This window comes from Epinephelus moara, chromosome 6, assembly GCF_006386435.1.
Source record: "Epinephelus moara isolate mb chromosome 6, YSFRI_EMoa_1.0, whole genome shotgun sequence".
Taxonomy (NCBI): Eukaryota; Metazoa; Chordata; class Actinopteri; order Perciformes; family Serranidae; genus Epinephelus; species Epinephelus moara.
Window position 1 is genome coordinate 36,163,516 of NC_065511.1, and position 14,702 is coordinate 36,178,217.

General features: G+C 42.3%; 1 protein-coding gene across 1 annotated transcript in view; it reads right to left on the minus strand.

Moving 5' to 3' along the window:
* mtmr11 (myotubularin related protein 11) overlaps positions 1 to 14,702 on the minus strand; it is a 47,184-nt gene that overhangs the window by 26,446 nt on the left and 6,036 nt on the right. The window contains exon 2 of the mRNA XM_050046286.1: positions 8,930 to 8,999. Coding sequence (XP_049902243.1) covers positions 8,930 to 8,999 — 70 coding nt within the window. The remainder of the gene's footprint in view (positions 1 to 8,929; positions 9,000 to 14,702) is intronic.

Genomic DNA, 14,702 nt, shown 5'->3' on the forward strand with positions numbered 1-14,702 from the left:
TTAAAGGAGAACACCACCTATATCCAGAATTCCAGTGTGTTATTTCCATGTCTAAGGAAAGTTTAATCAATACTTGTGAACATGAGCTGCTCTTTCTCAAAGCCAGACAACAAAGAAGCAAATCTTTAACAGGTATTAAGTTTGCGCCATACACAATGACTGGGAGCCTGATTTTGCGGACCCACAGAAAGTGTTCGCGTATACTTTAAACATTCCCCTGGATGCTCTCTCATTTTTCCCATTTCATTGTCTATGGAGCGGCTCCAGCCTTTATACCCTATGACATCACACATTTGAGTTGTAGCACTCTAGTTTTGGATTTGGGGGAGAATTGTTAATCTTCACTATTATTTTTGTACCTTCTGAGACCATAGGAGTAAAATATATGAATTTTGAAAATGGGTGACCTTCCCCTTTAATGCAATGGAGCCCCTTTACGATATTCCTTCACGAGCCAGCCAGAGTGTAATTCCTGCTTTATACAAAACAACCAAAAGCCCAAATTATGGTGTTAGCTTTTATACATTTACAAATGAATTAAAAAAGAAAAAACAAGGACATTTTTCTTTCATTTCAGAAACAGAACTGATTCTTTTGTTTGTGACTACTATACTATATGTAATATTTTTTAAGGAACTGATTTTGTTTCATATGCTGCTAGGAAGAAGATGAGTCACTCAACACTCAGGTATAGTGCCACAATTGTCCAAAGTACAAAAAAAATCATACTTTATGATGTTAGTTTTAATAAATTATGCATTTAAAATTCAAGGATATTTCTACTCTATTTTTCTGTATTGAAAATGTACCAAACCATGACATCCCTGTGTCATATCGCACCAAACCATAAAATTTGCCAATATTTGACAAGTTGAAACATGTACTTCATTTGTGCACGACTTTAGTTGAGACTGAGATGAATCCTAATCATTCCTCAGCGGAGAGCAAGGTTAAAGAAGCATCTGAAATTCCAGGACAAAAGCTTCCGAAAACAAACTTTTCACTCAGAACAATCTCGTACACACAAACACAGATGTGCATGAACGCTCTCAAAGGGGGGGAAAAAAAAGAAAACAGTTTCAGCAAAACACACACACACACACACACACACACACACACACACACACACACACACACACACACACACACACACACACACACACACAGCGGTGAGACAGCACATTTTTAACAGTCTCCCGCAGGAATACAAAAGCCTTTGCCAGCTAGACTGTGGGTTTCCATGGCAACAGAGCTGAGGATAAAGCAGACGTGGTGAAAATGGCCTTTTTGTCCACGACAAGAGGAGTGTTTGCCCAGACACATATGGCAAGGCAAATGTTTTCATATTCGCTCACAAGACCATGAAAAAGACGGGGAAAGACTCCTGGTTCCTCGAAACTGAAAAAACACTCTGAGGAAACACAAAATTCCTTCACTGCACATGTGGAAGGAACTCACTCGGCCCTTAAACTGAAAATGACAGTGGAGCTGTTGGGCTGAAAGTCTCAGCTACTTAGTCCTCTTAGCTTTAAGAATGTTTTGGGGGATACAAAAGCACAAACAGGAAGGAGCCATTTTTACACATGAAACACTTGTTTATACTGTGAGAGAAGGAGGAAGACGAGCCTTTGCTTCCAACACCATAATTTGCTGATTGCACAAGAGGAGTTTAAATCTTAGGGCGTGCTCTATGATTATGCTTATGCCCTTCAGCCTCCAAAACCACGCATTAAAGCCCTAGGCTGGACTTATCAATTAAACCCGACCACACATGATCTAGCGAGAGAGATTTAAGATGCTTAGTATCAGCGGACACAAGTGAACCCTTGTTGTCTTTCAAGAGGACAATCTGTGGCTTTCCGTGCCTTGTTTTAATGTCTCCCCAGGGCGCAACAGAGCCGAGTACATTCCTGTACTGCCTGAAGAATCGAGAGCTGAGGGAGAAAGAAGAGGCTTCAGGGCCTGTTTACACTCTTTGGTGAGATTTAGGAGGTTAGTGCTAGCAGGTGGTTCAGCCCAGAATGAGTCAGCTGTACAAGTGAAGGTGTTTTACGAGACAGTTGTCCTTTAATCAAATAAAATCTTTATGTGCTTCCTGGAGAGCTACAGAGTGTAACCATGTCTGCTGTACTAACACAGTACAAGTGTGCTTTCACGTTGATTAAAGCCAGACCATCCACTATTTTAAGATAATAAATTAGGTTATTTCACACCATCAGTCTGTGTCCTGTCTGCAACCCTGTGTGTATATGCCACTGATGTTTGGGATATTCTGGGATATTTGTTTGGCACACGCCTTTTGCCGTGGGTGTGGCCCGTAGTTAGCTGGATTACAGCTATTACGAACAATAAAACAGTAGCAGCAACAATGGCAGGCAGTAAGACACAGTACAACAACTGTCATACAACAGACAAAACTCACTGACCACAACTGTTTGATTTCAGATTCCCTGTGTTTGCTGTGATTCTTTAGTGCCAGTTGCAGCTCTACAGATGGCAGTGACATCAACATCTGACAGCATTACAGGGTGGACAGCTCGCCAAAATAAAATGTTGGGTTGGACTTTTGAGCAACTGAGGAGCAGAAGGGCGAAACTAACAAGAGACGCTGTGTCGAGGAAAATAAAGCTGCATTACATAGTTTTATTACACTGAAACCCAGCAGTTAGTGGTATTTCTTATCTTTATTTGAAAAGTATAGCTTCAAATGAAACCACAACTTGAGGCCTCCTTGCTGTCGAGTAGAGGAAATGAGTTCAATTCAAATTAGGTCTGAGTGTTTAAAAAATTACGATACTAGTACCAATACCAGTACCCTTAATGGGACACCAATTCCAATGACTTAATTCAATACGGATGTGAGTGGAGCTGCATGAAGTAAAGCCATACTTGTGAATGTTTTGGTGGCATTTTAGGATTAGGATTTTGAGACACCAACTCTATCAAATATGCCGCACTTGACTGTAGGGGTTGTAGCTGCTGCTGCAGGAGTGTGAGCTCTGCACTGGGGACAGCAGAAGAGTTAGCTGCACGCCATTCTCGGAACCCATCGGCTGTATTCGGCGTCTGACTTCCGGCAGACTGGGGGCAGACCCCCGATTTTTTGGCATTCCGGTTGGATTTGGGCGGAGGAGGCGAATTTCCGTTTCCGACTTCCGTTTATATATAAGTAAATATGCTGATCCATTGCGATGGATTCAGAGTTTGCAGTGACGCCAATTATGTTCCGCCTTGTTAGTTCACCGCACGGACCGTTTAACCTGGCAACAACTGCAGCCGTTTCAAACGTGATTGATCAATATCACGCAGACTACAAACAGCCTAGCACCGGAAACCAGGGCTCTTCCGCTCTTCTTCCGGAGGCAAGATCTCCGGGGTTTGCCTACAGACTCTACATTCACTGAATGTAGAGTCTGTATATAGAGACTAGCTGCACGCAAACACAGTGACAGGGCTAACTGCTAGCATCACACAGCCATGTTACTACACTAGGGTTGCAAATGATATACATGTTGACGGTTATCATACCATGTACATTTGCTTATCTATGATACTGAAAAGGAAACTGGACGGAGAACCTTCCCTTCATTTTAGTTGTTCTCAAGCGGGAGACTTTTTACACGTACTTCCGTCGACAAAAGTTTCAATTATAGTAATAAAACATTTATTCAATCAAAAATAATGCTTCTGTTGTCATTCCTTTAAGGGTCATTCTGACTGATAACAATATAAACTCTGTGAAACCGCAATATTTTCTGAGACAGTTATCGTACCGTAAAAAATCTCGTACTGTTGCAACCCTACATGTTACCTAATAATTATTAACGTGTTTAACAAGAGTGTCAATTCATTTCTGTGTCAGAGTGAGTTTGGTGGGTCTGTTTAACAGTTCGGTGTTGGATGTCAGCCACTGCTGTTGTGTTAGCTTGTGCTAACAAGGCAGACGTTGAACTGACGGAGATGGCAGCAACAGAAAGTTTGCTGATCCAGCACGGAGTTGGGACTGTCCGGGACTGGATAATTTCAGTCGATACTACCCAGCCTTAATTCAAATACTGAAAAAAATGATTGACAATAGTTTTCAGGAAGTTGTTAAGGAATATGTGCACCTATAAGACCACTTCTAGTTGTCGTTTTCTACACAATCTGAAAGTATTTTAATGTTTTTGCACTCCTAACACGGAGTTGGGCATAAATAAAGGTTGTTTTTTTTCCACATTAAAGCTATAGTGCGTAACTTCTACAGGTCCCTAAATGTCCGTTTCACCCAAGCCACTACTAGAGGAGATGACACAATGCTGATTAAGCCAATCAGCTCCTCGAACATCTCGCGGTATTTTTCAATATATATCATTTTTAGTATGGGTGTCGACCGGCGACACTCCCGCGCTGGCACACAGGAAATGCTTCCTCACAACAAGAAGGGAGGGGGAGGAAGCGCGGAGAGTGTCATAGCAAGAGGTAGAGCGCAGGTAGAAAGAGAAAGCAACATGGCGGAGAAGCGGCCGAGACACGGTTCAGAAGTGGATCCTACCACAAAGGCAAGTGTTACTCTGTGTACGGTGTGTGGCAACTGGCAAGTGTTACTCTGTGTACATGGAAGTGCCGCTGGCTTATTAGTTGTAATAACGCATTATCCGCTGGGAGGCGACAGAAGTTACGCACTATAGCTTTAAGTTTAAATCTGAACTTCCCCTTTAATGTTTCAGCAGCTTCTGCTGACGTTGTGGTCTGTGACTCGGATATGAGGAGACAGCGACCTTAAGAATCAGCCTGAGAAAATACAGCTGAGAGAGATCTGAACCACATGCCTCTGTTTTATTTGTTTTCATCCACATTTGTTCCTCATTTTCAGCTGAGATGCATGCAGAGCGAAAAGGTTTCTTCCCTCCTCAACCCACTGGGAGGATGAGTAAAGACCAGGAATAAATCATGTCGGGTTAAATTTAGGGTTACAGTCGTTTTTGACAAATTAACAGCTGATAAGGACATTTTCTGTATCGATGACTGTGAGAAAAGCCCTCGATGTCTGGTGTCTTCCCTAAAATTTGACACAGCATAAAATGTGAAGAAGACTGCTCTTGCACAGAAAACCAAAAACCACTAACCTTCGTGTGCAACATCCCTAAACAGTGACAAACAGTTTCATAATGACAACCATGTTAGGTTGGCTTGTTATGTGAAACAACAAAAGCAAAACATCTTGTCCAACTTTTCCCTTCACTAGGCCAGTCTCTTTAAAGTTGTCTGCTCTTGAATGCAGGTTACACTGTAATTGCGAGCCAGTAAAAACCACACTTACTACTATATCTCCAGACATACTGATCATCCGCAACATGATTTCTGCCCAAAAATCTTGTTTGATGTTTCTTTTGTCAGGACAATAAGCCAAAAAAATCCTTTTAAAGTCATACACATGAAGAGAATTTAATACCATTTCCAATATCAAGATCGAAACCCAAGTATACGAATGCTCTCTTGTCCATCAATCAACGAGGGATAAAGCTGATTGACAGCCTTTTAATCCCACAGTAACATAAGACTGTGGAGAAAGGGGATTGTGAAGTTGCTCTGAAGGGGGTCCTGGACTCTTGGCATTGTGTGTGAATGGACAGTATAACCCCTCCCACACTCGCAGCATTGAAAAGGTACATGATCTACCTATGGCTGCCAGAGCTGCCCTGACCCGTTTGCCCTCCCACAGACCGGCTCGGTTTCTGCGCTCCTGTGTCGCGGTGTCACATGAGAACGCAGAGGACACCAAGCACTGTCTGTTAACTACGGGGAGAATGGGTCAACTTCTGCAAACATTTATCTGATTTGTGTGTGTTTGTGGAGAAGAAGAGGGCGATAGAGAGGGAGTCCACAGGTGCAACGTGAGCCCTTTCACTCGGTGGGGTAACACTGACTCGCGACTCCTTTGTGTCTGAAAGTGAACTTGTTCTCACAAATTGTCTCAACACTTACTGTGCAGAGCGCACACAAAGCCAAAGGATAGATTTCCCTGTCTGAAATCTGAATCGGTTCAGAAAAACGTCCAAAATAAAATGAAATGCTACATTTACAGCAGGCTAACCCTAAGTAATTTTAGCTCACGGTGGAGCTAATATAGGTCTCAATGGAAAACAGAGGAAAAAAAAAGAAACACAACAGCGCTGCCAATACACATGTTTCTTCTTCTCTCTTAATATAGGACTGGTTCTCATGGACAGCTGTGTTTCTAATCTGCCTGGAATGGAGATGGAGAAGGAGAGAAAGAGAAGACAGAGAGAGGTAGGGGAACAGTAGGGTGGTGTTGGAGATGGAGATGAAGCTGAAAGCCAGCGGGAGGGAAAAATGTGAAGTAAAGACAGTCGACATTTCACAGTGAAATGTTAACAGCTAAGAATAGGATCTGTGTGTGTGTGTGTGTGTGTGTGCGTGTGTGTGTTGTCAAGGACCAGCCGAGTCTGGAAAGTATTTGATGAAAACACACTGCTGGAAAACAAATTAGGCTGACATGAAGTGAGTGAAAATGAGGAAGGAAGTGTGTGCGTTTGTGAAGAATACGTGTGCATACATGAATGTGTGTGCATTGTTTGTCTGTGTATAATTACGCATGTGGATGTCTGTGTGTGTAAAAGGTCACGAGATCCTACGTCAAAACAACAGGCATAAAAAAAATCCTTTAAAAAGTAAGAGATACATACAAAGCTTAAAATGTAAAAAATGACACTGTGACAAAAGGAGATATCAGTCATAAGGTGGCAGGCTGAGTCTGAAACAGGCCAAGGAGTCATCTCTCCACCTCATAAACTCCCCGCTAACACACCCACACACTCATTAACACTAAATCTGCTCTGGTGAAGAGTGCTGTGAGTAACTGCTGATATGCAGGGTTAAAGATCTGGGCCCTCTGGTCTGGGTCTGCTGTCGTTCTTATGAAAAGCTCCTGCAGAGTGGTGCTGACACAAGAATATGAGCAGGGCAGGGCGAGGAAAATAATTAAGAATGCAGCAGCAGAGATTTTCTGTGGTCCTGAACCATCCAGCAAATTATCACTTGGGTTAAAAGTGTCGACCTCGAGTTAACCCTGCTGGCAAAACCCTAGCTGCTTTTACACTGGCTGTTCAAGGCGGGAAATTTGCACTGTTATTCGGTACCTTTAAGCCGGCAAAGAGGTTTAAGGCATGCCATATCTTGTCAAGGCAGCTGGATCTCTAAACAAGATGGAGCCTAGTCACAGTTGATATAATGGGCCTTTTTTCATAGTCACTTTTGGTCGTGCCCAGTCAATGACGCCACACTGATTTGTGTTCCCTTTGTCAGCTGTAATATGCCACGCAGCGCCAGAGATGGACCTTCTCTGGAGTAGGGCCAAAAGCACATGCACCCACCTCCAAGCAGGTAGTGGTGACATCTTGCCAACCCTCCACGACTCCCCTTTTTACCCTGAAACAAGCATGTGTGTTGAGAGACTCCACCTACCTTTCTCAGAGATAACAGTGTTTTTAAAAATCTTTCATATTTCTTACATATTTTGGGCGGGGCAACACAATGGTGTGAGTTGAAGGTGTGAGAAAGAATAGTATCAGTAACACTGTTAACACTGTGCTACATTACAGAGAAATACAAAACCGTACTAATGACCCTTCTTTAATATAGGCCAGTATTTTATCTACAAGTGCACGTCACACACTGAGCGAGCCGCCTGTTAATTACACTGTGGGCTAATGGGCATGTAGCTACTTCCATGTTTTAGATGATACGTCATGTTTGTAGTCGACCAATGAAGATGAGTTTACATATCACCTTGGGTTCATCCTTCACCTTCTCAAAATGATCCCACACTTTGGATTTCCTGCCTGACATGTTAATAACTAGCGTGTGGAATAACTGCAGGTAAACTTCTTTTACCTGCTGTGCTTTTGCAGCAAAAATATCAGGGGACTTTAGCTGTGGATCAGCCTGCTGCTTTTAGACATCATCACTCAGGATGAGCCGTCATCAGTTAAAGACATACCTTCAAGCGGGTAACCCTGTTGTAATGGAGACGCAAATCCCTGCTGTACTGGCCTAAGGGGCTAAACCAAACCAAACCAAGCTAAGCCAGCCCATGACTGTCAAAAAGCGGTATTTAAGTGTACAGTGAATACACTACACTGCTTGATAATGCACATCCTGCATCTCCATGTAATTTTGTGGCTGTGCTTTTATAAGCGAATGATTACATTCTGCAGTAACTACAAATTAGTCACCACATAGTAAACATAGGCTGTAGTAAGCTCTGCAACACAACACCTTTAGTTACACACGACAAAAAAGTCTGATGGACAATTGCTGCTGATTCTAACTTCATTCTGTCCAAGCACTCATTCTGCAATAAAGTTACGTGACTTTTTAACGTTAGCCACACAACTGTTCATTGAGGCTCCTGGTCCCATTTTGTGTTTTCAGTTTAGCTTTTCAACAGCACATGTTTTACCGCCTCAAAGGCAAAACACCTGCTGTGACATTCCTGGTCCAGGTGTGGCTACAAGTGCAAAATAGAAAATTCAAACCACAGAGAACAATGAATACAGCAGCAGCTTTCAGCCTCGGTGTTACTGAATGTTGATATTTCATCTGGTCCTGGAGCGGCATGGCAGTTGTCAATTGAAGTTCATGCTGTGAGGTGTTGTATTATTTATTACCTTACACATTTCTGGTGTCTGGCTGAGCTGTTCAGCTGCAACCTGTTTATTGTTATAGTAGCTGGAATCATTCCTTATTTATTTGATTGATGCAAGACGTGGGTGGATTTGCCAAACGTGGACGATGTGTGGATTTCTCAAAAGCAGAAATGTAGGAAGTAAAAACTGATCTGTTGTGACCATCATAATAACTGCTCTTCTAATATTCTTACATATTTAAAAAGCTTCATACATATCTCTGAACATTACAATCTTACCTGGCAGGCAGCGCAGTCCAAACACATCTCGACTCCTTGCGTTCATCCCACTCTGACTCAGCATCCTCTCCTGTAAGAGAGCAGAAATTAGCATAATTTAACCCATCTTTATTCCACATATCAGTGTTACACACAGGACATGTCCTGACCTGAAAGGAATACATTTGTAGTTTCAGGAACTTGCTTGTCTGGATCAGTTTTTCCACTGAGCTAAGCTAACCAGCTGCAGCAGATATAAAGTGGTATTGATTTCATAATGCAGCCCAAATCAAGAAACTAAAATGTTAAACTCCTTTAAATGAAAGCAACAAAATTCAGTAAGTTTATGCTCCCAGAATGCAACATTTTGTTTACTACTCCTGACAAGAACCTGAATATCCTGAATGACTTTGAAGGCAGTGTTAATTTTAGGGGAATGATGTGTTTTTCTTTCTGTAGACTTTGTCAAAAAACAGCCTTATGTCACCACTGGTCTTGTTGATTATATTTAAGTTATGGCTCAGCCTGTTTCTCTCATCAAAGCCTGGCTCGCCTCAACGGACTCATTTTCATCGACAAAAAAAAACAACACAAAGCCAACCACACAATGCTCCATGATTCTTAGTTTCCATTTAGCTGTTTGTTCCTGCTTTCTCAATAACAGTCTCACGTACTCGAGTCTGTTCTACAAGCAAGAATCCGACAAGAATCCAACCCCACAGAGCCACAGAGGTTTCTATAATCAGACTGTGAGCCTACTAGCACATATGCTTCCACTTAACTCTGCTACTAACCCCCCGCCCCCCCTTGCGAAGGCCATTTACATTTATCGGCTTCAAATCCCATAATATGCCAAGGCCTGCAAAGTGAGAGTATGATGTGATTATACAGGTGGTGAATACCCTTTATAGTAGTACAGAAATAGAGCTACAGCCCGGAGTTGACATCCAAGAAAACTATACATTATACAGCCCCAAAATGTCTCTCTCAGCAATTCAGCTCTGAGTTTCACCCACAATGAATCTATTAATCATTGTTTCATTTAAAGCACCGGCTTGATCAAAAAATGCTGGTATTTCTTTGAGTCAGCAAGGACGTGTGAACAATAACAATGAATCTGCTCAGTCGCCCGTGTTATGCTAACAATTCTGCAGTGTGGTGGATTCTGTGTTAGCAGCCCGCTCATGAAAACCAGAGACTCTAAGCTTGTGGCCCCCCATAAAAACATTTAACAAAGAGGACCTTTGCTCCTGGAAAAGGTAGTAAAATCACACTTATTCACAGCGGTTTGTTTTCTTTGTATGTGAGAGCGTCTGGCTGTTTCTTTAACAAAAACTCACAGATTCTGCAGTGTGCTACTGATGCTATCTTAATGGTATTAAAGGTCTAGTGCAGTGGTTCCCAACTGGTGGGTGGCGGTCCAAAAGTGGGTCGCAGGTCCAACGTGTCATGTTTGCAAAAAACACACTTTACTTTGTACAGTGAATTTCCGGCACAGAGCTTTTATTTTGAAGTGCTGTTTCATGATGTAGAGTGAGTGACTAATGGATTTGACAGAGACAATAAACTAGCTTGACGACGCGGCCAAACGCAAGTATGACACTGAATGTATTTAATTGTGTGGACCTTGAACTAATGACAAAGGGGAAATTTGGACCCTGTGGCTGGACCAGTTGGGAACCACTGGTCTAGTGTGTAGGATTTAGGGTCATCTATTGGCAAAAATAAATTCAATGTTATTATCATTATAATATTCCTTACTATTGCTGTGTCTCAAATCGCATACTTCTGTACTTACTACTTACACTTAATATTTTGAGTGCATAGGTGCATTCACACCGAGTATGGAAAAATGCAGTGCACTATGAGTACCCGGATGGTGCACTCAAGAAGTTGAGTGTGAAACTATGGACACTTCTCGCCCTCAGTGGTCGCCATCTTGGCTACGTAGTGGAAGGGGAGGGACCACTTTTCAAACTGGAAATAGCAGCCGAGGACTGTGCGACTGTGAACGTCGCTGCATTGTACAAATGTGTTTTTTGCACTAAGCACCACTATACTGTTGTCGGGTATAAGCCAGCAGTATGTTTATTGGGTTAATTTAGCAGTCTGTAATGATTTGGTACCGCGAACGTTAACGCAAATGCTAACGCTAGTTTGCTAACTAGCTAATTTGTGGTCGTCATCCCGGTGAGTGCACGATGGCCGTGTTTGGTTTGAGACAACACTACCCTGTCGAAATTCGCGCACTACGCCAATGAGTACATAGTGCACATAGTATACTACAAGTAAGTGTACTAATGGAAGTATGGGATTTGAGACACACCATATGTTTAATTAGTTCACCTAAAATTAAGTATTGTTGTGTTTTTGTTACCTTAGAATGAGCTGTTTATATCTATATGGAGTTGGCCCCGTCCCACAGAGCACGCCATTGTTTCTACTGTAGCTCGGAACGGACAAACCAAACACTGGTTCTAGAAAGGGCCATACATGTGTCGCGTCAGTCACCGTAGTACACGCTTGGCACACATGAAAAGTTTAAGTTCTGCAACCAAAACACTAGATGCTTCTAAATCCTACACACTGGACCTTTAAGTTTTCGTTTTAAGGTCATAGTTTTTGATTTAATGCATACATCTCACATTTTGTCCAGTAAAAATAATGAATGGTGGAATACTATGTAAACTGCCGAAAAAAAGAGACCTTACTAATTTGCTAATTAATTAAACTAGGGCTAAGTGAGCCATGATCACTGTAATAAAAACAATCAAAATAACACAAGCACTAATTAATGTCATATGGGCAAGTTTGTTCTGGTGCATTATCTTGCTTTCAAATGGCTCAGTACAGCCAACTCCAGCATCTGTAACAAAACTACAAGTATTAGCCAACAGCATGACAAATATTTAAAATATGGTTATAGTTCCAACTATTTTACCGGCCATATTAAAAGGCTGAAAGTTCTGTTAGCAAAAACCGCAGGAGAAAAACAAGGCTTTTTTGATTATACGGCAGGACACTAAAATTTTACAACACTTCGTTTCTGCTTGCCAGTGCATTGTTCATTTTTTTCCATCTGGCTTTAAAATGTCGTATGCTTTCCCTCAGTCTCTCCATCAACACCCACAGAAAACCCGCAGCTGAATTCCTCATCCCCTTTTAAGAACATCAGAGGCTACTCAGATCTTGTTTTGTTATTCCTTTTATACGCCTAGTGTCTCAGATCTGTCCTCTGAAGGTTGTCAAGACTGACAAACTTGGGCCTCAGGGTCTTGTGAGGCATGTGCACTCACTAGATAACACTGGAATACACAAGGTGAAGTACTGCTGGCACTCCACATCAGACTGGGCTATGTACATAATGTGATAAGGGTAACATGAACGCAACTCCCTTGGTTAAACTCGCAAAAATGTGACAGGAAGATATAAAGCAAATGCATTTATGTGTGAAGCCCATGCATTTCTCTGACAGCAGAAGTACAATAGGCAACAGAGATAAGGAAAACTGGAATGACTTCATGTCTAGGTATAATCTTAAAAAGATCTCTGAGTCACGCATCGCTCCAAAACCACATTTCCAGGGGCGTGTTTAAGCTGACATTTCACTTTAGCTTTAATTGTGTGGCTTCGGCATCCCCACTCTATCACTTTCATTTCTCCCCCGTGCTGCCTCTCTGCCCCACTTTTGCCCTCCTCTGCTCCCTCTCTTCATCCTCAGGGACAGTGGCCAAGGCTTATTGCAGTTTCCATTGCTCATGGCTTCCCCTCGCTACTGCGGCCAGACTTCTGCAGTAAGCGTGCCTGTTCCTGCGTCTGGAACATACTTGTCTTTTCTCAAACAACAGGCCAAACTCGAAACGAAAGAGAACGAATGGGAGATTTTGAGGGACACTGGAGATAAAGCACTCATCTGTTGTACCCCAAACTCTAACATTTCAATCTGCTATCATCCCATCAGCCTTATTTGACATTTGACAAAAATGTGTACCTACAAACAGTCTAAAGAATATTATTTAATTCCTAACAAGACTCAGTTACTGAATAATAGATCGTTTCTGCTGCTGTCCCAAAACACACTGTGAACCTTCAGCATCCGTTGTTATGATGAAACAATCTGAGTCCGTTTTAAAAGCATCTCCCACTAAGATATTCTCTGCTTTGGGGCTTGTAAAATACACATTAGCTTTTAGCCACTGTACTCTGTGCTGAAAAGGTTCACAGCCCGTTCGTTTGTATTGGGCTTTTCATTTCCTCACATGAATGGGGACCGTCATATGGCATTATGAACTGGCTTGGAAGGAAAACCAGGACGTGAGTTAGTTTTGCTAAATGGGGCTCACTTTGAAGTGTTTCCTCTTCTTCCATTCAGAATAACATGAGATTTTTTTTGTCTGCACGCATAAAACAGACTGAGGACTTCAATCATTTTTGGATCACTGTGTCTTTCCTTTCGAAGCAGCCCTGTTACAATGTACTGCTAGAAACAGAAGACCTGGCATCAAGTTTATTAATCCACTGAAAGCAAAACCCCAAGGGCAAAGAAAGGGACAAAAGAAATGCTTTGAATACAATCAGCAGTTCACAGTGAAATATGGTCCTGAGTGGAAATACACCACCTGGTGCAGTGTACAAAAAACTGCAAACAGCTGCATTCCAGAAAAGGCTGCAGTTTTGCCTCAATATGAGAGCTAGAGAGAAGACAGAAACAGATTCCAACATATAGAGTGAAATAGTAAATCAATGTTTCATGAATTGGGAATTCAGACGGTTAATATTTAATGAGAGAATTTCTGCATCACACTATAGTGAATATCTCGCTTTCTACTCTGCAAAAGCCTGTCACAATTAGCACAGCTCTCCCTGTTGAAACATTTCATCCTGAAACCCTCCACGAAAGCCGGCAACACGGGAATATTTACAGCAGTGTCTGCGTTCTTATTCACTCTTAATTACAACACCATCAGTCTAGACTTTGAGACTCACAACAAACGGATAATTACTGGCTCTTTTAATGGTATCCCTGCTGGATGATTTGCAATTCATTGTTTCATAACATGTTTGTGTCTTCATTACCCCCTCCTCTTGTTGCTCAAGTGTTCAGTGCTGACGGAGAGTTGCAAAGATGTTTGTGCAGTTGTTGATTGTAAGGTCAGTACAGGAAGGTTCATAGGTCATCTGAAGCCAAATAAAGCAGTGTCTGAGTGTCTACAGCCATGCAGTCGGCTCTCTGGGGCTGTACTGTACAGCAGAAGATTCTCAGTCATCCAGGTCATGGTAACTCTAAGTGCATCTTCAAGAAACTCAATCAAGTTCAGTCGCCTACGATATAGCACTCAGAAGAACATCAGCATGCTAACCAAGCCCCCCTGTAGTGGACAAGTGCGTGGTCACTCGGTGCCTCCTGTCATCTCAATGAGGGGAAGGTGGCAGAGAGGAAGCGTTTTCCAACACGGCGGTAAAGGTATGAAGCGGTTGCCGGCCATGTGCACGCACAGACTTTACTATGCCGCACTGAGCTAACTGTGTCAAACTGGCTTTGGCCAATCAAACACTGGGCATCACAGAGGCAGAAAGAAGACAAGATGGAGGAGCTGATGATGCTGGTGTCTGAATACTCGGAGTTACAGTGCTAACTAGGGCCGTAACGGTACATGTATTTGTGTCGAACCGTTCGGTACGCGACTTTCGGTTCGGCACGACCCTGAGCAGGATATTATTTTATTTTATTTTGTTTTATTTTAATTCCGTTTTTGCAAGCCGAACCATTTAAAATATCTAGTTCCCCGACGGA